This window comes from Vulpes vulpes, chromosome 14 (genome assembly GCF_048418805.1).
Source record: "Vulpes vulpes isolate BD-2025 chromosome 14, VulVul3, whole genome shotgun sequence".
Lineage (NCBI taxonomy): Eukaryota > Metazoa > Chordata > Mammalia > Carnivora > Canidae > Vulpes > Vulpes vulpes.
The window spans coordinates 74,471,015-74,493,733 of NC_132793.1; the positions used below are offsets into that span (position 1 = coordinate 74,471,015).

The window sequence follows — 22,719 nt, forward strand, 5'->3', positions numbered from 1 at the left end:
TAATTAATTAAAAATTTAAAAAAAAAACCATTGACTGGGTAGCTTTGGGGAAATCATACCCCGAAACCAGAAGGCCATTGCCAACTCCCTGAAATCCTGAAGTGAGATGCTTACCTCCAGGTTGGCTACTCTTCCTGAGAAACCACCTGCTATTGACTGGGCTACTACGAGGTCAATGTGGCAAAGGCTGGCTTGGTAGATGACTTTGAGAAGAAGTTTAATGCCCTGAAGGTTCCTGTGCCAGAGGATAAATTCACTGTGCAGGTGGATGCTGAGGAAAAAGAAGATGTGAAAAGCTGTGCTGAGTTTTTGTCTCTCTCAAAGGCCAGGACTGAAGAATATGAAAAAGAGCTGGAGGAGATGAAGAACATAATTCCATTTGATCAGATGACCATTGAGTACCTAAATGAAGTCTTCCCAGAAACCAAATTAGACAAGAAGAAGTATCCCTATTGGCCTCACAAGCCAACTGAAAATTTATAAACTTGAGTTGAGGAGAAAGCCCTGGCCCTCATATTATAAACGTTGGACATTAAAAATAATGATATGGTAAAAAAAAAAAGAAGAAGAAGAAGAAGAAAAGGAAGAAGAAGAAGAAGAAGAAGAAGAAGAAGAAGAAGAAGAAGAAGAAGAAGAAGAAGAAGAAAAAGAAGAAAGAAAGAAGAAGAAGAAGAAGAAGAAGAAGAAGAAGAAGAAGAAGAAGAAGAAGAAGAAGAAGAAGAAAGAAGAAGAAGAAGGAGAAGAAGAAGAAGAAGAAGAAGAAGAAGAAGAAGAAGAAGAAGAAGAAGAGTGGCCTGTTTCAACACTGCTCCCTACCCCCCCACCATCCCCCCACCACCTGCACTTCTCCAGCACAGGTCACTCCCCCCCAAACCCAGCTGGCTCCCTCAGTTCTACAGCCTCACTACACCACCATTTCCCATGACAGCCGTGTGACTCTTCCAGTGTCTCCAGTAGTTACCTCTGTCGTTTCTGGTCAATCACTCGTAGACAGCATCTTTTCACCGCCACCCTCTACCTTATATGATGAGGTTATCAGAGTCCCCACTCTCCTTTCACTCGCTTCCTGTCTCCCAACTCCCCGCTCTGCCGTCTATCCTGGTATCTTTACTGAGAGATACAAGGTATCTTCACTGAGACTAATAAAAGGTTAGTCTCTTCTGCAATTTTAATTACATCTTCTGTCCTTTGTCTTCAAAGTCAAAAATCAACTGCTTACATCATTCTGACTATATGTTGTTCACTATGCTCTTTAATAACCACTTTCCAACAAAATTTCCCAGAACTGAAATACATGAGTTTCCAGTTGTGAAGGGCTTACTAAGTGCCTAAAATATTACATAAAACCGAACCCAGACTTAGGGCGCCTGGGTGGCTCAGTCGGTTAAGCCTCCGATTCTTGGTTTCCGCTCGGGTCATGATCTCAGGGTTGAGCCCAGAGTCAGGTGCTAGCTTATGAGGGAGTCTGCTTGAGATTCTCTCCTTCTCCTTCTCCCTCTGCCCAACCCCCTCTCGTGCATACACCCTCTCTCAAATAAATAAATCAATAAGCCCAGACCAAAGCAAATAATAGTGAAATTTTGGAGCACTATAGAAAAAGAATAAATCCTACATGTTTCCAAGAGGGGCTGGGAGTGTCCCAAAGAAAAGATCAGGAATCAGAATGGCTTCAGATTTTCTCGCAATGACTCTGGGAACTAGAGGATAAGAGGAATGCCTTCAGATTTCTGAAGGACAATTATTTTCATCTTAGAATTTTATACTTAGCTAAATAATCAAATGGTGTTAGGACAGAGTAAATACATTTTCAGATATGCAAGGACTTCGAATTTACTTTCCACATACCCTTTCTAGGAAGTTACTGGAGAAGTGTTACCAGCAAATAGAGGAAGTGACTTAAGAAAGAAGACACAGGACCTACGAAATGGGGTCCATTCAGGAGAATCACAGAACAAGGTCCCGGGGTGATGGTAGAGTGGTGTTCCCAGGAAGCAGTCGACCAAATTTGAAAAGGGTGAGGTAAAAGGAGATTCCAGAGATCCGACTCTGTCCTTAGGAACTTGGAACAACTTAAGTAAGTAGTCAAGGCAGAGAAACCTAAGGGGGGGGGGGTGAGGTAGAAGGGAAGACGAAAAGCCAGGGAGGCGGAAGCTATTCAAGACAGGGGAGCAGTTATTAATGATGATTACGGCCATGAGAATGATAACCAAGGGATTGTTAATTGGAAATGACAGACCAATCACACACCTCCCCTCTGTCTTGAAATCTGAATTAAATAGTAAAGAATTGTAGCATAAACCACAATTTTGAAGAGAAATGGAGGGATTTCATCAACAGACCAAATTGTTTAGCTTATTTCCAGAAGGCAGAAAGTTGATGGAGGGATTTCTGATCAAGATGCTTACCAAACACACGCATCTACCATCACTTGTTCCTAAAACCCCACCAAAACCTATATTTGATGGCACAGGACCAGGTAATCCCACCGTATCTCCTACAAAGTAGGACATGTTCAATTTGGTTTGCGCATGTAGGGCCAGCTCCACCTCTCAGCTCCCAGGACTTCAGGCATCAGCGGATCCCACTCTCACACCAGAGAGATGGGACAGCGCCAAGGGCAGCAAGAAGAGAGCCACGAGGCTCACTCTCTTCTGGGCCTGTTCCTGAGGCTCCTTGAACACATCAGAAAGCTGTTTGGAGCCCTGGTGATCTCATTGATAAAATGAGGATAATGACATCTGTCCTAGCTCCTTCCAGGGTGTGGTTGCTGGACCAAAATGAGGCCAGAAGTAAGTGGAAACTCTGTGTCCTCATCCTTAGGTCTAGAGTGGTAAAGCCACGCATTGTCCCTTAACATCCAAGTTACAGCGGAGGCTGGGCCTGCCTGCCTGGAGCGCTCGGCTCCTCATCCCAGCACAGCTGCACCTTCCCACCTACTGTGGGAGGTCAGTCCCCACAACTCCAGCAGCCACCCTGAAAAAGGTCAGTCCCCAGAGCCTGTAGGATGGACAGCAACACGGATGGGGTTGGGCCCTGTCCGCTGACCACAGGACCTGACCCACAGGGCATATGTGAGCTGATCACCATTGTTTTCTTGCTGTTACGAACCCTCACAAAGGAGGATCTGGCTTCCCTAACATTTCACGTGGCAGGGTGCCCAGCCCTGGACTAACCCGACTCTCATTCTCTTTATGAAAACCCGTGGGGCGCCTGGGTGGCTCAGTCGGTTAAGAGTCTGCCTTCAGCTCAGGAAACGATCTTGGAATCCTGGGATCAAGCCCTGCATCTGGCTTCCTGCTCAGCCAGAGGTCAGCTTCTCCCTCACCCTCTGCTCCTCCCCACCCCCGCCACCCGCTCTCCCTCTCTCTCTCAAAGAAAATAAAAATCTTTTTTTTTTTTTTTAAATTTTTATTTATTTATTTATGATAGTCACACAGAGAGAGAGAGAGGCAGAGACACAGGCAGAGGGAGAAGCAGGCTCCATGCACCGGGAGCCCGATGTGGGATTCGATCCCGGGTCTCCAGGATCGCGCCCTGGGCCAAAGACAGGCGCTAAACCACTGCGCCACCCAGGGATCCCAAGAAAATAAAAATCTTAAAAAAAAATGAAAGCCCTTGGTCCCAGACCTGTTGGTGGTGCCATGATAGTGGTGGCCAGAGGTCATTTTCCAGCAACAAGCTCCCTCTCCTGCCTACCAATCCTGGCACAGCCCCTAGGGCAACAGAGCCAATCCTCTAGGTCAATTCAATTTCTCATCCTTTTCTCTTTTCTTTTTCTCTTTCCATTTTTTTTCTTGTTGTTGCTGTTCAATCCTGCCTTTCTCTCTGTCCATCCAACATAGGTTTCAATCCCCTGCGAATGGGTGTAGCAGATTGAATAATGGCCCCACCAAAGAGGTTCACAGCCTTGTCTCTGGAATCTATGAATAGGTCACCTCACATCTAAAAAGGAACTTTGCAGATGGGATTAAATTAAGGATCTTCAGCTGGGAGATAATTCTGCATTCTCTGAGTGGGCCCAGTATAATCACAGAGGTCCATAGGAGTGAGGCAAGAGGGCCAAAGGGAGAGAAGGAAGCAGAGGGAGAAAAAGACATGTGACTCTCAGCCGAGTTGAGAGAGAGAAATTGAGATTGGAAGTCAGAGGAAGGGGCCACAAGCCAAAAAATGTAGTCAGCCTCTATAAACTGGAAAAGGCAACCCGAATTAGGACATCTGACCTCCAAAACTAAAAGAAGAAATCTTTGTGGCTTGAAGTCACCAAGTTTGTGGTAATTTGTTACAAGCAGCAAAAGGAAACTAATAGAGTGAAAATTAGATCATCTACTTTGAAAAACTATTTTGCAATATCTGCAGAAGCTGAATATAAATGTATGTGCATACGCTTCCTAGGTATGTACCCAACAAAAATGTGGGTATATGTTCATCAAAGCCACTCACTATGATGTTCCTAGCAGCATTATTTATAATGTTTCAAACCCGAGAATTACCCAAATGTGTCTCGGTAGTAAATTGAATAAATTTAGGTAAACTCACACAGCAGAATATTATACAGCTAAAAAAAGAAACAAACTATGACCGTAGTTTGCATCCCTTCAACATAATGTCAAGTGAATCAGACAACAGAGTAAATTCTGTATGATTCAATTGCTATTAAGTGCAAATATAAGCAAAAATCTTTGTAAAAAAAAAAAAATAAGCAAAAATCTTTGCTGGATGAAGCCAGTACCCTGCCTGCCTCCAAAGGGAGAATACGAGGGCCTCTTCTGGGGAGCTGGGAATGGTCCGTCTCTTGATCTTAAAGATGCTTCATTTTGCAAAATATCATTGTACTTGTGAGATGTGCACCTTTTAATATGTACTATACATTAATACAAAAATTTTAAAAAATTTTTTTTCAACATAGGAAAGGAGACCTGTGCCTTCATCCAAATTTGCCTCCTTGGGACTGTCCAATCTCCCCTCACAAGTGGGTGGGGGTAGAAGGTGACCCAGATCCAAGCTTCCAACTAGAGCCCAACTCTCGGTTAAGAGGTCCCATGAACTTGATGAACTTGCTTTACATTATTTCTACTAAAGGGCCCATTTCAGCGGCTTATTTTCCTAAATAAAAGAAGCCTGCCTGGGGATGCAGGGGTGGCTCAGCGCCTCGGCGCCGCCCTGGGGCCAGGGCATGACCCTGGAGACCGAGGATCGAGCCCCACGTCGGGCTCCCTGCGTGGAGCCTGTTTCTCCCTCTGCCTGTGTCTCTGCCTCTCTCTCCGTGTCTCTCATGAGTAAATAGATAAAATTAGAAAAAATAAAAAGAAGGCTGCCTGCCCAGAGCTAAGTTTACTCCCTCCCGCTGAGGACTCCAAAGTAATTTTGATTGACGTTCACTGATCAACAGACGTGGCCCTGGTCCTTCCTGCACCAGCCGGTCCCTGCTAAAGGCGGCGTCGGAACCGCTGCAGCACCCTGAGCACCCAAGCACACGTTGTGTTAAGTCTTGCGCAAGTGTTATGTCAATATTGCAATAACAGTGTGATAAAGTCATAAACTCGTAAAAACAAAACCGGGAACGGCTGCGGAACCAGCGCCCGCACCTGCAGCGGGCGGAGCGCGGGCAGCGGGAGGGGGCGCGTGGGGGACGGACACACGGACACGCCGCCCGCGGGGGACCCTGCGGGCTCGGGGGGCGCCCGGGGCTCCGGGCGGGGCCGCACCTGCCGGACCCGCCGCGCTCGCGCCACGAGCCTCGGACGGGCCCCGCGCCGACTGCAGCGCGGCCGGGCTCAGGGCGGGCGGCGCCCCCGCAGCTGCACCTGCGGGAACTCGGGGTCGCGGCGCGGCCGGGGGGGGGGGGGGGGGGGGGCTCGCCCCGGAGCCTCGGCTCGCGCCCGCCGCGTCCCCGCCCGCTCTCGGCTCGCCTTCTGCGTTGGCTCCGGCCTGCGCCCGCGGGGGGCTTCGGGCAGGCGGCAGCGGCGCGCGCGAGGCCGCGGGAGCGAGCGGCTCGGCAGGTGCCTGGGGCGCGGGGGGCGGGGGGAGACCGTCCGGGCTGCGGGGGGGGGTGGGGCGCGATCCGGGCTGCGCGAGTGGGGGGCGCGATCCGGGCTCCGCCGGTGGGGGGGCGCGATCCGGGCTCCGCGGGTGGGGGGCGCGATCCGGGCTGCGCGAGTTGGGGGGCGCGATCCGGGCTGCGGGGGGGGGGGCGCGATCCGGGCTCCGCGAGTGGGGGGGCGTGATCCGGGCTGCGCGAGTGGGGGGGCTCGATCCGGGCTCCGCGAGTGGGGGGGCGCGGTCCGGGCTGCGGGGGGGGGGCGCGATCCGGGCTCCGCGAGTGGGGGGGCGCGGTCCGGGCTGCGCGAGTGGGGGGGCGTGATCCGGGCTCCGCGAGTGGGGGGGCTCGATCCGGGCTCCGCGAGTGGGGGGGCGCGATCCGGGCTGCGGGGGGGGGGCGCGGTCCGGGCTCCGCGGGTGGGGGGGCGCGGTCCGGGCTGCGGGGGGGGCGTGATCCGGGCTCCGCGGGTGACCCCCCCCCCGGGCAGGCAGCCGGGTCCCCGCGCCCCGGGGCGCGCACAGCCCTGGCGCCGGGAGCCGCGGCCCCTCGCGGAGGCTCGGGGTCCGAGGCGCGCCTGCCCCTGCCCCCGGCGCCCGCCGCGGCCCGTCGGCCAAGCCCGGGGAGCGCGCCCCCGCCCCGCCCCGGCCCGCCCCGCCCCGCGGCGCCCCGCTCACCTTCCCGCGCCCTTGCCCGGCAGCGCCCAGGGCTCGGTCCGGGGGCGCCGAGGAACGCAGCCGCGCCGGGAGGCGGCGCCCGGGGACGCGGCCGGGATCGCAGCGGCGCGGAGGTCCGACACCCGCAGGTACGGGGCGGGGGCTGCGCGGGGGCGCGGGGACCGGGCGGGAGGGCTCGGGCCCCGCCTCGGGGGCCACGGCGACCTCGCCAGCGCCTCCTTCCTGCCCTCGCGCGGCTGCGAGACACCGAACAAGCCGCGGCCGAGGAGCGCGCTTTCCGCTTTCCCGGCAAGTCCTCAGTTTCCCGGGACGGTCCCGGATGCCCGGTGCGTCCGCGCTTTGCCCCTCGGCGGCAGGACGCCCTGCTCGGCCCCTGGCAGGCGGGCGCGCCTCGCTGGCCCGGTCCTGGCCGCCCTCGCCCCGGACTGCTGCGGCCTGCCCAGGCCCCGGCCAGCGCCCCTAACCCCTCTCCGGGCCACGGAGGCCACGGCGTCGCCGCTGCCCTTGCCCCGAGGCCGGGGAGCACCACACACCTGGGAGTGACGCTGCAGACAGCGCGGCAGGAGCCTGAGACCGGTGGGGTGACCGGACAGGAAGTGGGACGAGAATGAGGAAGGCACAGTTGGGCACGTATTTTCTCCAAGTCTGCATAGGAAGCATCCCCTATTGAATATGTGGGAGCGGAGGCTGAACTCTTACTTTTATTTATTTTTTAAAAGATTTTATTTATTTATTCATGAGGGACCCAGCAGAGGGAGAAGCAGGCTCCATGCAGGGAGCCAGATGCAGGACTCAACCCCCGGGACCCCCGGGGTCACGCCCTGAACCAAAGGCAGATGCTTCTCAGAAGTGGAACCTCTGAGCCACCCAGATGCCCCTGAAATCTTATTTTTAGTAAGTTCTCCGTGTGATTATTCCTACAGAAGGTGGAAAACCCATTGATGTGGGCACGTTGGCCTCCCATTGTCAGACCCCATCAGTCCAGAATCCGTATTTAGTGATGCATGTTGAGAAACTGACATGTCTTTACTTCCCAAAGAGCAGGTATGTTAGGTTCTTTTGGAATTCTCAGTCATCTGTGGCTATTACCCCCACTTTAGGATGAGTGAATCCCAGAGGATCACTTCAGAGATAACTGAATCCCAGAGGATCAGCTTCCCCAGGGCTGGTAACTTGGGAAGAGATGGAGCCCCTGTCTCTGACACACAGGGCCAATCTGATGTGCAGCTGGAGTAAGAATCTCAAAGGAAAATAACGTTTCTCTCTGGATGCAAGGAAAATGAGGTGCTTGAAAGAGCCACAGGGAAGAGCCACAGGGAAGGCCAAGCCTGTCATCTCCAAGATGGCTTTTAAAATACCTCAGCCCATGTAGCACTACCGTGGCTGATGCCACTCAAATCAGGTACTCAAATCACAATCCTACTCTGTGGGAAGCTGGTATCCAAGAAGCAAGGAAAAATTAAGAGAAAGGACACAGGAAGATCTAATTAAGTCCTGGTGAGCAGGCAAGTAAGAGGAGTGACTGGGAGTGCTCCACCCTTTCTTCCTCGCCGCCTCATGGGTCCTGCATGGACCGGGTGGGGTAGGGGAGGGCTGGACTGGGTGATGCTGCAGCCCTTTCAACCCCAGCATCCTGGCAGGGCAAGCCTTAGCCTGTACACACGGGACTGCGGTGCGTGGGATCCACTCCAGACACTTTTACTCATAATCACTGAAATGTAATTAACCAAACACTATAGGGATATCTTTTTTTTTCTTTTTTCTTTTTTTTTTTTAGATTTTATTTATTCATGAGAGACAGAGAAAGAGAGGGGCAGAGACACAGGCAGAGGGAGAAGCAGGCTCCATGCTCTCTTCATCGGGAGCCCGATGTGGGACTCGATCCCAGGACTCCAGGATCATGCCCTGGGCTGGAGGCAGCGCTGAACTGCTGAGCCACCCGGGCGGCCCTATAGGGATATCTTAACAAGGAATTGAAAAAAAAAAAAAAAAAAAAAAAAACTAGACTCCCAATGGGAGTGATGTGTGGAACAAAGTATTGGTATTTATGTAACTGACTAGCTTTGATTTCCTTCAGTAGGAGCTGACAGCTGGCTGACAAAAAAAAAAAAAAAAAAAGAAGAAGAAGAAAGAAAACCTCATCCAGGGAGTGAAAATCCGTTAAGTATGAAATTTTGAAAAAAAAAAAAAAAAAAAGAAAAGAAAAGAAAGAAATTTTGAGTAACATTTTCAGGTAACTTTCTATTTCCATTTAGAGTAGGTGTCTAGCTAGAGGGGCAAATGTAGTTATTTGAATTGTTTCATTTATCAACAGAGATTTTTAATAGGGCTCATAATTCTGAGAGCCAGTGCTGTTTTGCTGCTTTTGCCTGGCTTCTGGCCTCCCACTACCAGGGCAGAGATCTGGAATTCCACATTCAGCCTGTAAACTCTCACTTTATCCCCTATTTTCAGCCTTTCTGATCAATCTGTTTAGAGAATAAATCTTGCTTTCTGGCCTAGGATAGTGGTCATCTACTTGGGGTGGGGAAAAGTGCCTGGGGGTCCAGGTGCCTTGTCCACAGGCTTTGAGCCATCCTCATTTTCAGCCCTGTGCCTCATTACCACTCTCTGTGTCATCAGGGCCTCCTAGTACCAACCTTCCTGGGGGTGAACTGGTTCCCTTGTCAAGGGGCCACCTGCTGGGGACTTTGCGGTGCAGCCTCTGCTGCGGGAAGGCAGTTTACCACGCCACCATCTCTACTATTTCCAGAGCTTGTCTGAAGTTGCTCCTCTGATAATACATCTCTCCTCCAAGTTTTTGTTCTTCAGAATATATGGTTTTTAAAGATTTTTAAATAACTAAATTAATTTCAGTGAGATCTTAGATGGGAGTAGAGAGAGGCACTAAAAGAGCATAGTAAATATGCCGTGATGAATCATAGTAATGTTAAAGACATTCTGATTTCAAAATAAAAAGCAGTTTGTCCAGCTACTTAATAATTCATCTTATAATATGCTGAGATTATTGTATTTGGAAATTATAAGGAAAACACATTTAAGGCTATTTTTTCTATATTCACTTAATAGATTCCATTTATATTTATAAAACATGGTTTATAGATCTTTTTTTTTTAATTTTTTTATTTTATTATTTATTTATGATAGTCATACAGAGAGAGAGAGAGGCAGAGACACAGGCAGAGGGAGAAGCAGGCTCCATGCACCGGGAGCCCGACGTGGGACTCGATCCCGGGTCCCCAGGATCGCGCCCTGGGCCAAAGGCAGGCGCCAAATCGCTGCGCCACCCAGGGATCCCTATAGATCTTTTAAAAAAACTACATTTTAAATATTTTATCTGTTATTTAAATAGACTGAATTAGAAACATGATCAAAATAAGACTAAATTCTGAGATAAAATTTTTAAAGAGAATACAATGAGGGCAGCCGGGGTGGCTCAGCAGTTTGGCACCTGCCTTCAGCCCAGGGCCTGATCCTGGAGTCTTGGGATCGAGTCCCACGTCGGGCTCCCTGCGTGGAGCCTGCTTCTCCCTCTGCTTGTGTCTCTGCCTCTCTCTCTCTCTCTCTCATGAATAAATAAGTAAAATCCTAAAAAAAAATTACAACAAGTAGTAAGGAACAATAGGAAAGTCTTTTTCTAGATGTCTGATTTCATTGCCTCGCCCTACCCCCTCCCACCTTGAATGAAGGTCAGATCCTTGTCATGCTACAGAGGAAGAACTCAAGACTGAGAGGCTAAGAGCTTTGACTATGGTATACAGCTAGTAAGTAGGGGAATCAGGATGGAAATATGGGTCTTCTGACTAGAACTTTCTCCAGTTGAACTAACTTACCTATTTGAAAGATATAACTGCATGTGGGGATTACTTACATGCTATATTGTAACAAAGGGCCTGACTGAATGTTCATACATTATCGGCAGTGGGTGCTTGGTGAGGATATTTCAAGGAAGAGACAAGAACCAAGAACATTTCTGAACTAGGACAATCGCAGGCTAGAGAAATGATCTTCATCACAGGTAGAGAAATTGAACTTGATTTTCACCATTTTTGATGTGAAAATGGAGGACTATGATAAAAGAACTGAAAGAGAGTTAAAGACAAAGACAAGGAGATTGTTCCAATAAGGTTCTGAATGTGAGACACTAGGAAACCAAATCGGTATACATGTGGACGATAAAGTATCTGACAGCTTTTTTCTCTGTGAACTTTAATTTTAAACAGTTTTAGAATTGTTCTATTAAATGTGAACAGTTGAAAAACTGAGCAACGCAAGGGGCTTTAGAAGTCTGTGAAATGAACAAAGAGTAAGGCTTTGTTGTGGCTGGTGTCTTCTAGATAGCTCTCGAGGGGGTATGCCTACATCCACGAGACTAGTCACTAGTTGCCGACGGCTGGTGGTGCCATTGCCCAGCGTCTGCAGAAAGCCCTGGAGGCCACAGCACCCTCCCTTTCTGTAGGACCACAGTGGGGCCACTGCCCCTCTCAAGCAGTCACACTGGCAGTACATTGCCAGCTCCCCTTCTTTTCCCAGAACCTTCTGATGCTAACCTTGGTGAGAGAAAGTTATGACAGAAAGTGTCCAGGTTTAGTGTTGTGGAGAAAGTCTTTACATGAGGGTAGGCGAAAAGATTTGAATGTCTTTCCAAAAGATTCTTATAAGACTTAAAAAATACAACAAGAAGATGGCAGGGGTGGGGCGGGGGCAGTGTGCCTGGGTGGCTCAGTCAGTTAGGCGTCTGCCTTTGGCTCAGGTCATGATCCCCGGGGCTTTGGATCCTGCTCCCTGAGATCTGCTATGGGGCAACTTGTCCTCATTTGAATATGTTTCTCAAATGCCACTTTTGGCCAAAGGTGGTTTACATGATTGATACTGCATCTCTTCTCCAACTGTGGTTACTAAATGGTTTCTCTATTTGATTATGTTCCAGCTAATTTCTCTACATCTCTTTGCTTTATTAAGCACATTAGTATATGAAAAATGCTAGATTTCTTCTGCAAGCTCTTTTCAGATGCTTTGCATTCAGAATAGACTTCTGTTGGGACCCAAGCTGTCAACCAATCCTAAATTCCTAAGGCCTCAAATTGCAGGTATGCCTGGCTTTGGAATAGCTTTTATAGAAAGTTGCACCGGGGAACAAAAAATGCAGCATTCACTCTCATTGTATTTATGTATGTATCTACTGAATAGTTGATCTTTGCTTGACATCATGAGTGATGCTACAAGAGAATGAGTAAGTATATTCTTCTGAATACTGACTTTCAGGAGCTTGCTAGTTGGAACTCCTTGGAAGTCTACGCATCAATACTATTGATAATACCACAAAACTGAATGATGTAAAAAGTTACAAACTAACGTGGCTCTTTTAAATTTTAATTATGGTACATATCTTAACCTAAATGCTATGCTCTTTTCTATATTCTATTTTACCAAAAAATTAGATGAGTGCTATCCTACAGAAGAGTATGTGAAATATGTTCTTTTAAATAATAATAATAATAAAATGGACAAATGTATACACACCATCCAGATTAGATAAAGAATATTACCGGGATGCCTGGCTGGCTCAGCGGTTGAGCATCTGCCTTCGGCTCAGGGCGTGATCCTGGGGTCCTGGGATCGGGTCCCACATTGGGCTCGCTGCATGGAGCCTGCTTCTCCCTCTGCCTGTGTCTCTCATGAATAAATAAATAAAATCTTTAAAAAAAAGAAAAAAGAAAAAAGAATATTACCTGAACCTTAGAATAAAAGCCACTGTGTGTTGCTGAACTACCCCCACCAAAAAAATAACTTTCTCTTGACTTCTGTGTTAATTATTCCTTTTTTTTTTTTTTTTTAAGTTTCCCACTTGTATATGATCCTAAAGTAAACTGTTTATTTTTGGAAAACTGGGTAGCAAGTACAAAATTAATTGAGTAAGTAAAGGTCTGCATTGCCAATATATGACTAAAGCTCTCAGGAGAAGGTGAGTTTAACAATCTCTGGACCTGAATTTGGCCCAGCATTTTTAAGAGACCCTTCTGAGTGAGGAAGTCCTGGGAAACATGGGGCTCAGCATGACCAGCTTCTGGCAGTGTCGCAGCATAGCCCAGGTTCTGGCTATGCAGGGGGAATAAAGGTGCAGTCTTTCTCCTCCAAAGCTCACCGAGACTAATCCCCAGGCCTCGCAGCAGGTCAAAGCAGAACGATGGAGCCCAGATACAATAAGTGGCACTGGCTGCCCCAGAAAGCATAGTGTAGAGAAGGGAGCAGAGACATGGTCAGGACCAGGCAAAGGAGAGAGAAGACCCGGGGGCAGGCTCACCTGGCTCTCAGTTGACAAGACGGTAAAATGACAGTTTGACCTCTGAGATGATGTTCTGTTCACATCCATTTTCCTTGCCCTTTACCATCTTCCTGGGCGTATTTTGTATTTCTCCTCTAAGATGATCTCCAGCCTCTGTTATCTTATTTCCTCTTTCTGGGATCCTGGGTGGCTCAGTGGTTCAACACCTACCTTCGGCCCAGGGTGTGATCGTGGGGTCCCGGGATCGAGCCTGTGTGTCTCTCATGAGTAAATACATAAAATCTTTAAAAAAATAAAAATTAAAAAAAAAAAAAAGATTTCCTCTTTCTTGTTCTACCATTTCATCTTGGTAGATTATATCCTTTAGTAAATTCTTAAGAGTATTTTAGGGATCCCTGGGTGGCTCAGCGGTTTAGCGCCTGCCTTTGGCCCAGGGCGTGATCCTGGAGTCCTGGGATCAAATCCTGCGTCGGGCTCCCTGCATGGAGCCTGCTTCTCCCTCTGCCTGTATCTTTGCCTCTCTCTCTCTCTCTCATGAACAAATAAATAAAATCTTAAAAAAAAAAAAAGAGAGTATTTCAGGTTCTTGACTGATGGTTTGGCTAGATGTAGAATTCTAAGCTGGGAGTCATTTCTCCTTCAGATTTTTAAAAAATATATTTTATTTATTTATTCATGAGAGACACAGAGAGAGAGGCAGAGACACCAGCAGAGAGAGAAGCAGGCTCCGTGCAGGGAGCCCAACATGAGACTCGATCCCGGGACTCTAGGATCAGACCCTGGGCTGAAGGCAGATGCTCAACCACTGAGCCACAGGGGCTGTCCTTTTTCATAGTCTTATTTTTGTTTCATTGTTACAAGATTTTATCTCTGAAGATAATGAGCTTTTGAAGTTTTCATCTTCCTAATATCTGTCTCCTCCAAGTTTCTTTTTTTCTATGTGTTCTGGTCTCTATCTTTTTAATTTTATTTAAATTCAATTTGCCAGCATATAGTATAACAGCCAGTGCTTATCCCATCCAGTGCCCTCCTCAGTGCCCATCACCCAGTCACCCCAACTCCCTCCACCCCTCACCTTTTGTAACCCTTGTTTGTTTCCCAGAGTTAGGAGTCTCTCATGGTTTGTCTGGTTTGTCTTCCTCTTTGATTTTTTCCCCAGTTTCCCTCCTTTCCCTTATAGTCTCTTTCACTATTTCTTCTATATGAGTGAAACCACATAATCCTCTTTCTCCGATAGGCTTTTTTCACTCAGCATAGTACCCTCCAGTTCCATCCACGTCAATGTATATGGTAGGCGTTGATCCTTTAAAGGCAGAGTAAATATTCCATAGTGTGTGTGTGTGTGTGTGTGTGTGTGTGTGTGTGTGTGTGTATACACATATCTGGTCTCTATCTTTAATGTAAAGAGACTTTTGTTTTTATTTTTTATTTTGATGATCTGTTCATGGTTAAAAGACTTGGATTAAAAAGCTGATGAGAAGCCTTGAACACACGGGTGAGGCTTGTAATCCTTAACTTCACTGTTTGATGATCCGGGTGTCATGTTAGGGAATCCCTGTGGTTAATACTCTTAGGTATTTTCTTTTAAGCAGGTCAGATTCTGGAGGGAAGTGTATAGCAGTGTTCTGCTCCATTATAAGGGTACAGCTGCCAGCCTTCTTGAAGTTGAGTTGGAGAGAAGGCTGTGAGTCTCTTCATTCAGTGATCAGTAAGCATTCGATCACTTATTCCCCATTTTCTTATCCTCAGATATGTCAGGTGTCTTCCAATCCAGAGAGCCTCTGTTTCTTTCTTTTCTTTTCTTTTCTTTTTTTTCTTTTTTTCTTTTCTTTCCTTTTCTTTTTCTTTTCTTTTCTTCTTTTTCTTTCTTTCTTTCTTCTTTCTTTCCTCTTTCTTTCTTTCTTTCTTTCTTTCTTTCTTTCTTTCTTTCCTTCCTTCCTTCTTTCTTTCTTTCTTTCTTTCTTTCTTTCTTTCTTTCTTTCTTTTCTTTCTTTCTTGATTTTATTTATTTATTCATGAGAGATGCAGAGGGAGAAGCAGGCTCTCTGCAGGGAGCCCGCTGTGGGGCTCCATCCGGGGACTCCAGGATCACGCCCTGGGCCAAAGGCAGGTGCTCAACAGCTGAGCCACCCAGGCGCCCCTAAGAGCCTCTGTTTCACCATTTCTGGAGAATAAAGGTCTGGACATCTCAAGTAGGAGGGGTAATATCCTATCTCCCAGTGGCTTGGAGTGAAGGAATGACCTGAGGCAGTGCTTCTCACCTTTTAATGCACGTATAAATCACCTGAGGATCTAATTAAAATGTAGGCTCTAAAAAAAAAAAAAAAAAAAATGTAGGCTCTGATTCAGTAGGTGGTGCTTTGAGGTGATGGTGGTGCTGCTGGTAGTCCACGGTAGATCACACTTTGGCTGGCAAGGACCTCGGGATCTAACAGCTTCTCCTGACAGCTTTTCACCTAGTCCTCATTGTATTAGCTGTACTCTGCACCACCTGCCCAGTTCTAGAACTTCCTGCCGCTACTGCCTCTTCGAGGATTCTGCGGTGCACGTGGCCTTAGGTCTCAGCTTTGTAATGAATGACCTGAGCCTTCTCAGGTTGGCTGACTTAGTCACCACTGGTGCATTGGCTTTCTGGCTTCCAGAATGTTGCAGTTGTCTCATGTTCCTGCTAACCTTGTGAATGTATATATCTCTTTTTTTTAAGAGTTTATTATTTATTCATGAGAGACAGAGAGAGAGAGAAGCAGAAACACAGGCAGATGGAGAAGCAGGCTCCATGCAGAGAGCCTGACATGGGACTCGATCCCAGGACCGTGGGATCACACCCTGAGCTGAAGGCAGACGCTCAACTGCTGAGCCACCCGGGCGTCCCATGAATGTATATCTCTTACGAAATTCTGGGGGTGCCGCCTAGCTGGCTCATCAGTGGACACTGTGATTCTTGATCTCGGGGTTGTGAGTTGGAGCCCCCCATGTTGGGTGTAGAGATTACTTAAAAATAAAATCTTAAAAAAAAAAAAAAGAAAAGAAAACCTTTAGTTTCAAGGGATTGTTCAGGAAGAGGCAACATTGCAGGTGTGTCTTCTGTCATATTTACCCTAACCAAACCATCTGCTACATCCTTTTCTAAAGTTTGGTTACATGGGCATAAAGAGAGCCGGATTCCTGATAAATAACTGCTATTTCAGGCATCTAGGTAGGTTTTGCACCGGGAACGCCTACCAAAGTCTTGGGTGGTCTTGAAGACCCACTCACAGGGCTGGCCCCGGGAGGCCCTCAGCCCTAGCACCACCACCACCTGTATGCTCATAACCACTGCTTGAGTGGCATCTCTTTCCAACAACTGAGCAAGCTCTTCAGGGCTGGGGCACGTGCCTTGATAGCCCAGTGCTTGGGACGTAGTAAGAGCTTACAGCTGTTTAATACTCAGATTCTATGTTTTGTGTGCATGTCTTTCTTTCTCCCCCCTTCATTTTCTGTTCCTTTTATCTCCTGACCATTAAAAGGTTGTTATATTTATCTTTTTTTTTTAAGGTTTTATTTATTTATTCATGACAGAGAGAGAGAGAGAGAGAGAGGCAGAGACACAGGCAGAGGGAGAAGCAGTCTCCATGCAGGGAGCCCGACATGGGACTCGATCCCAGGTCTCCAGGATCACACCCCAGGCCGAAGGTGGTGCCAAAACGCTGGGCCACAGGGGCTACCCTATATTTATTATCTACTAAAAAATTCATGTCCCATATTGTTAATTTAAAAGTAGTGCAGCCCGGGGGGCTCAGCAGTTTAGCGCTGCCTGCAGCCCAGGGCGTGATCCTGGAGACCCGGGATCGAGTCTCACGTCGGACTCTCTGCATGGAGCCTGCTTCTCCCTCTGCCTGTCTCTCTCTCTCTTTTTCTCTCTCTCTCTGTGTCTCTCATGAATAAATAAATCTTTAAAAAAAAGTAAATAAGAAGAATAAATAATACTTCTTGATTTCTAAAACCTATCTCATTAAATAGAATAGGTTTAAATATTATATAAACTCCATTTGATTTTTCTCCCCAGCTCTAAGGACTATTCAAAGACAAACATTTCCTCAGCTCTAGATAAAGACATAATTTTTTTCCTTTTTTTTTTTTTTTTTTATAAGCTGTACACCCAAAGTGGGGATAGAGGGACACGAGATCCCAAACTCATGTGCCCAGGAGCAAAAGTTGTGTACTCTACTGACTGAGGCAGCCAAGCACTCCTAGAGACATAATTCTTATCAACTAACGGAATTATCTTTTGAAGGAATTTGAATCTAAATTACTTAAATAAATTAAACGTAAATAATTTTTAGTTTTAATAATAAAAAATAAAATGTCTACAAAGGCTACATGTCCTTATTTACATTTTTAGGCTCAAAAACTCCTCTTTTTCAGAGCAAATGTACTGCTGTTAAAATTTAACCCGACAGTATGTGGCTATCCCTATCCATAATCTAGTGTGTGATTTAAATACTGAAATCAAGGAAAATGCATAATTACAGGCTCACCATTCCCCTCTCAGTATGAGTTCCACACACTGTGTCAGGTATTTTAATGCCTTGTAGTTCAAGTGATTTTTTATCCTTTAAAAGAAACATAGAAATGTTCTTCAAATTGAAAATCTAGATAATAGTTGTATTACTTAACTCAAGAGCTCATTTAAGTAATTTAACAGTAAGAAGTTTTTTAGATTAATCTGCCATAAATATAATATACTTTTAATTGATTCAGTTGCAATTACACAGATTTTTAGAATTTTTGCTTAAATCTACATTTTAGTGTCATTTTAAAAGTATTTTTCAAAAGTAGAAAGTGGATTGTTTAATTAATGTGGAATTTAGGAAAGCACTAGGCTGGTATTGTATCATAAATATTCAATTTAGACTTTGAAAGTAAATTTTAGTCTGTGATTCCCTAAAGGCTCTTACTATTCTAGAATTTCTTTTACTTTGCAATTCACTATTTTGTTCTAAATTTATTAATGATATAATCTCATTTATATTCTGTGACTCTATCCATACATATTTCAGAAATTATGAATGATAACATGAATACAAATTAGGATTCTCGCTAATCTTTTGTTCTTCATATTCTTTGATAATCAGGTGTTGATTCTGACTTTTGAAGATGGATGAAGGTCTAGAAATTTCAAGTGAGGGAAATTCCCTGATCAAAGCAGTTCATCAGAGCCGGCTTCGCCTCACAAGACTCTTGCTAGAAGGTGGTGCCTACATTAACGAGAGCAATGACCGTGGGGAAACACCTTTAATGATCGCTTGTAAGACCAAACATGTTGATCACCAGAGTGTCAGTAAAGTCAAAATGGTTAAATACCTGTTAGAAAACAATGCTGACCCCAACATACAGGACAAATCTGGGAAAACTGCTTTGATGCACGCTTGCCTAGAAAAAGCTGGTCCTGAAGTTGTTTCCTTGCTCCTAAACAGTGGGGCTGATCTCAGCTTGCAAGACCATTCTAGTTCTTCGGCCCTTGTTTATGCTATAAATTCAGAGGATAGAGAAACCCTGAAAGTTCTGCTTAGTGCTTGCAAGGCAAAAGGAAAAGAGGTCATTATCATAACGACAGCGAAATCACCATGTGGTCGGCACACTACCAAACAGTACCTAAATATGCCTCCTGTAGATACAGATGGGTGTCACTCCTCAGCCTCCTGTGCCACTCCTTCAGAAATAGACATAAAAACAGCTTCATTGCCATTTTCACATTCTTCTGAAACTGAAAAGACACTTTTTGGCCTTAAAGGTTTGGAGCCCTCAGGAAAGAGTGATGATACACAGGACCCAGGCTCCCCTATGAGGAAGCCTGCTATGGCCTCTAATGGGGCCAAACTACCCCAGGCTCCAACCTGGATCAAGAGTCCCCCCTTACTAATGCACCAAAACAGAGTGGCCTCTTTGCAAGAGGAGCTCCAAGATATTACTCCAGAGGAAGAATTATCCTACAAAACCAATGGGCTGGTGCTCTCCAAGCGATTCATCACTAGGCACCAAAGTATTGATATTAAAGACACTGCATATTTGCTGAGAGCCTTTGATCAGGCCAGCTCAAGAAAGATGTCATATGATGAAATAAATCATCAGTTACTTTTTTCAGAAGGAAATCAGCAATGCCTTGAAATCCCTGCTGACCCAGATCCAGACTCGAACCAGACAATGTTTGTTTCCACCTTAAGAAGTATAGTTCAGAAAAGAAACTCAGGGGCAAACCACTACAGCTCTGATTCCCAGCTCACGGCTGGCCTTACCCCTACGACTTTAGAAGATGGCAAAGCACTTCTAGGAAAGAAGAAGATCCTCTCGCCATCTCCTTCCTTGTTGTCAGGGCCCAAAGAATTGCTGGAGAGTATCTCACCAGGTCCCTTGAGCAGGAGAAATCACACACTGTTAGAAAGGCGTGGGTCAGGAGCTTTCCCTTTAGATCACAATTCTACACCACCCAGGCCAGGATTTCTACCACCCTTACATGTGAACCCTCACCCCCCCATCTCCGATACCAGCGTCAATAATAAGATTTCCAGCCTCCTTTCTTGTGGTCAGAAAGTGCTTATGCCAACAGTTCCTATGTTCCCTAAAGAATTCAAAAGTAAAAAAATGTTGTTAAGGAGACAATCATTGCAAACAGAACAAATTAAGCAATTAGTAAATTTTTAGTAAAATTAGTAAAGCTGGCTAGAAAGCACATTTTGTTCAAATGTCTAAACCAGAGAAATACAGGACCAGAGAGGAAATCTCAAATGTTCGTCCCTTTAAATCTTGTAATTGGTTAACCTATAGTTGTTAGAGGTATCAAAATATATTGTGTATCGTACTAGGCATTATGCACACACAAATAATGTATAGTTTCTACTAAGGAAATTCTCTCAAAATTAAAGCTATATTTCTCAAAACCTCTAAAATTTAACAACCTTCATGTGGTCCAAGTTTTTAATTTAAACAAAAATCAGCGAAAAAACCCAGGTCACATATGTTGGAAATGACTTTAAACTTTTTTTCAGGTTTTCCAGATATTTTATTAGGAAACACTGCATTCAAGTCAGTAAATGTTTTTAACATAACAACAAATAAGATTGTAATTTTCCATGATGCCAAAAGCATTAAAAAAAAACACCCACAAAACAGTTCTATGATTATTAAGACTAAGGTATAAGCAAAGGATGAACTAATTCTTAAAAATGTTGACTGCAGGTAGGTGAAGTCTAACTAAAATTTGAAAACGCCAACCATTATAGTACACCAGGCAGCTAATATTCATGCTGTCAGCTTAATCAACATCAAATAACAGATCAGAGTTTTACAAGCTAGTAATAATCTATGCTAAGTGTTGGTGTGCTGGTTTTTGCTTGCTTGGTTTTATTTTAATTTTAATGTTATCTCATAGAATTTTTTCTCCATACCTTTTGTTATTTTTTGAAGCCTATCCATAGGTTCCCAATAACAAGATAAAGCAGAAATTTAAAAGCATTCCTCTTTACTTATATCAGATTATGCTTGCCTTCTACAGACAACCAAAACAAAAACCGTGGCGATTTATCACAAATAGAAACTATGTGCTTGCTACGTTTTAGAAAAGAAAAATTGATTATTAGATTCTCTTAGGTTAGCTAAAATTAAGAAAGCCAATAGAAAATTACAAAATACACTAAATATTCGGTCAAGATTAAAGAGTATCTTTTAATTTCTAACATATAATTATTAGACATTTACATAATAAGGATAATTTTCTTAGGGTGATATTCCAATCATCTAGTATTTAGGACCTGTGAATAACTTCTAACAAAATAAATGAAGACCACACTACCATCATGAAATATTACAAAATGACTATATTATCCATATGATTTCAAAACGTGGTGTTTATATAAAGAATCCTTATTTCAATTAAGCAGTTTTACAACAAAGAATAAAGTCAAATCATACAAAACCTGAGTGTATTTATTTGATGACTGTCATATACAGCTTTATTTCTTTGCCTTTATTAGTAGAGGAGATCCTAACAATTGGCATGATGCTTTTCTTGGTAATTTGATATAAACAAGTTATAATGTATATGGTAATTATTTAATTTTCTGTGGCCTTTATTTGAAAAAAATAATTGGAGGTTTTCCATTTAATGTTGAAGAACATTAATGTAAATTACATTAGAAATATTTTCTTGATTCAGAAATTAGAATTGTACCTGATATAGCTAAACCTTTTGCACAAGTTTTAGTAGGGAGAAAAATGCTTGGCTCTAAGTTGTAAGGATACAGTTTGGAAGGCTGTGTAAATAGATTAGTTCGTAAACAAAATGCTATCAATAAAAGTTTTAAATGTTATTTTGATTTTCATTTATTTCAAATACTAATGATAAATATTTCAATATAATTTCAAGAGAAATTATGCTACATATCACTTTGAGTAAACAGAAAACTGAGAGAATAACTTCTGTTGCTATTCTCATCCCAATGTGTAAAAAATATTTAATAGGATTAACACTTTGTTGGCCATATTTGGAAGAGCTTTTAGTCTTCTATCAATCCTAAAAACATTTTAGGGGCTAAGGTTGCTTGAGTTAGGCTCTAAAGCCATCCCATGGGACTTGTCACTCCATTAAGTGGAATATATCACTGGAATCCCAGAGATAAGTCACAGATGTTTGCAATAGGAATCAGATATGTATGTGTTATGTTTTAACCTAATGTAAAAGTATGATTAAACTTTAACTTAAAGGAGGTATGATGACACTTCATTCATTAGTTTTACAGGTACCTTTCTTAGTTACTTTTGGCTAGGATTTCCAAAGAGTACAGCTAATACTGATTCATAGCAAGAATAATTCTGGGGAGGAAGAGACAAGTGCTGACAGTGCCCAGGGAAAGTGATGAACACCGGCCTGGCATAGTCTTTGGTAGAGATGCATCCATCAGTTATTCAGTAACTGGACCTTTTAAAATCTCAAAGGATAAAACTACCCTTATTCTGATTAAATACTATGTAGCCTCCTACTACCTTGATTCCCATATAGCTTGCCTAAAGGAAGGAATGAACTTGTCAGGGTGATGACAACTGTATTAATCATGTTTCTTTATTTTCTAATGCTTTAATATCCTGGGGTCTTGCTGATCCTTGAGGGACTGTCCCTCCCAGGATTAGCTAATTCGTAGGGGTAGAAAACAACTTGCCCCAGAGTACATCTTTCATATACAAACCAACCAACCCAGAGTCTGTAGTCCAACCATCTCCTTCATCGGGCTCTCACAGGGCTCTCTAGCTCCGGGCCACTGACCCCCTGTCCTCATCACCCTAGGGGTCAGGTACCAAACAACCAGTGACAGCTGCCACACCCCAGAAACCACTGAAATTATTCAAACTAGCCAATTCTAAACTGGCTTACTCTTCCTCACCCATTCCTTCCTGCAGAAACCATAATAAAGGATCTTCCCCAAGTTTTCCCCTCACTCCCTCGTCCTTCAGCCCAACCCCTGGTGCTTCCCCACACTGGCCCCCTGTGAAGAGGGATGCCTGCCTCCTCTTGCAACCCTGAGTACAAAATGTGTTTTAAATGGCCTCAGCATATGTGGATAATAATAAAACCTATATTTTTTTAAACAAGAAGGCACAGTTTTCTTGGAAGTCATAATTCTTAGTAAAATAATATTTAAGTTTATATAGCCTTGTTTAATGCCAATATTCCTTAGATCTAAATCACA

At 44.8% G+C, this 22,719-nt stretch overlaps 2 protein-coding genes across 12 annotated transcripts; one reads left to right on the forward strand and one right to left on the reverse strand.

Annotated features, from left to right (window-relative positions):
• Nucleotides 1-7,374, reverse strand: LOC140595268 (uncharacterized). Its single transcript, XM_072735167.1, has 3 exons — nucleotides 7,179-7,374; nucleotides 6,715-7,009; nucleotides 1-271 (listed from the first exon to the last, which is right to left on the reverse strand). The coding sequence occupies exons 1-3, from the start codon at nucleotides 7,372-7,374 to the stop codon at nucleotides 16-18; spliced, it is 747 nt and encodes a 248-aa protein (XP_072591268.1). The 3' UTR covers nucleotides 1-15.
• ANKRD34B (ankyrin repeat domain 34B) lies at nucleotides 6,707-21,345 on the forward strand. Of its 11 annotated transcripts, XM_072736895.1 has the most exons (5): nucleotides 6,707-6,842; nucleotides 7,456-7,608; nucleotides 7,815-8,219; nucleotides 8,795-8,947; nucleotides 18,115-21,345. In XM_072736895.1, the coding sequence occupies exon 5, from the start codon at nucleotides 18,137-18,139 to the stop codon at nucleotides 19,679-19,681; it is 1,545 nt and encodes a 514-aa protein (XP_072592996.1). In that variant the 5' UTR covers nucleotides 6,707-6,842; nucleotides 7,456-7,608; nucleotides 7,815-8,219; nucleotides 8,795-8,947; nucleotides 18,115-18,136; the 3' UTR covers nucleotides 19,682-21,345. The 11 variants fall into 11 exon arrangements, 8 of the variants coding, with proteins under 8 accessions (XP_072592996.1, XP_072592999.1, XP_025854023.1 ...); XM_072736896.1 differs by lacking the exon at nucleotides 7,456-7,608 and having other exon boundaries at nucleotides 6,764-6,842; XM_072736898.1 differs by lacking the exons at nucleotides 7,456-7,608; nucleotides 7,815-8,219 and having other exon boundaries at nucleotides 6,743-6,842; nucleotides 8,795-8,873.
• The last annotated feature ends 1,374 nt before the right edge of the window (nucleotides 21,346-22,719 follow it).

Coding starts and splice junctions, on each gene's coding strand:
- ANKRD34B (XM_072736895.1), top strand. CDS start 18,137: ATGGATGAAGGTCTAGAAATTTCAAGTGAGGGAAATTCCCTGATCAAA.
- LOC140595268 (XM_072735167.1), bottom strand. CDS start 7,374: ATGCTTCCTATGCAGACTTGGAGAAAATACGTGCCCAACTGTGCCTTC. Junction 7,010..7,178: donor CCTCCGTGGCCCGGAGAGGG/GTTAGGGGCGCT, acceptor CGGGAAACTGAG/GACTTGCCGGGAAAGCGGAA. Junction 272..6,714: donor CCGGGCAAGGGCGCGGGAAG/GTGAGCGGGGCG, acceptor CTTTTTCCTCAG/CATCCACCTGCACAGTGAAT.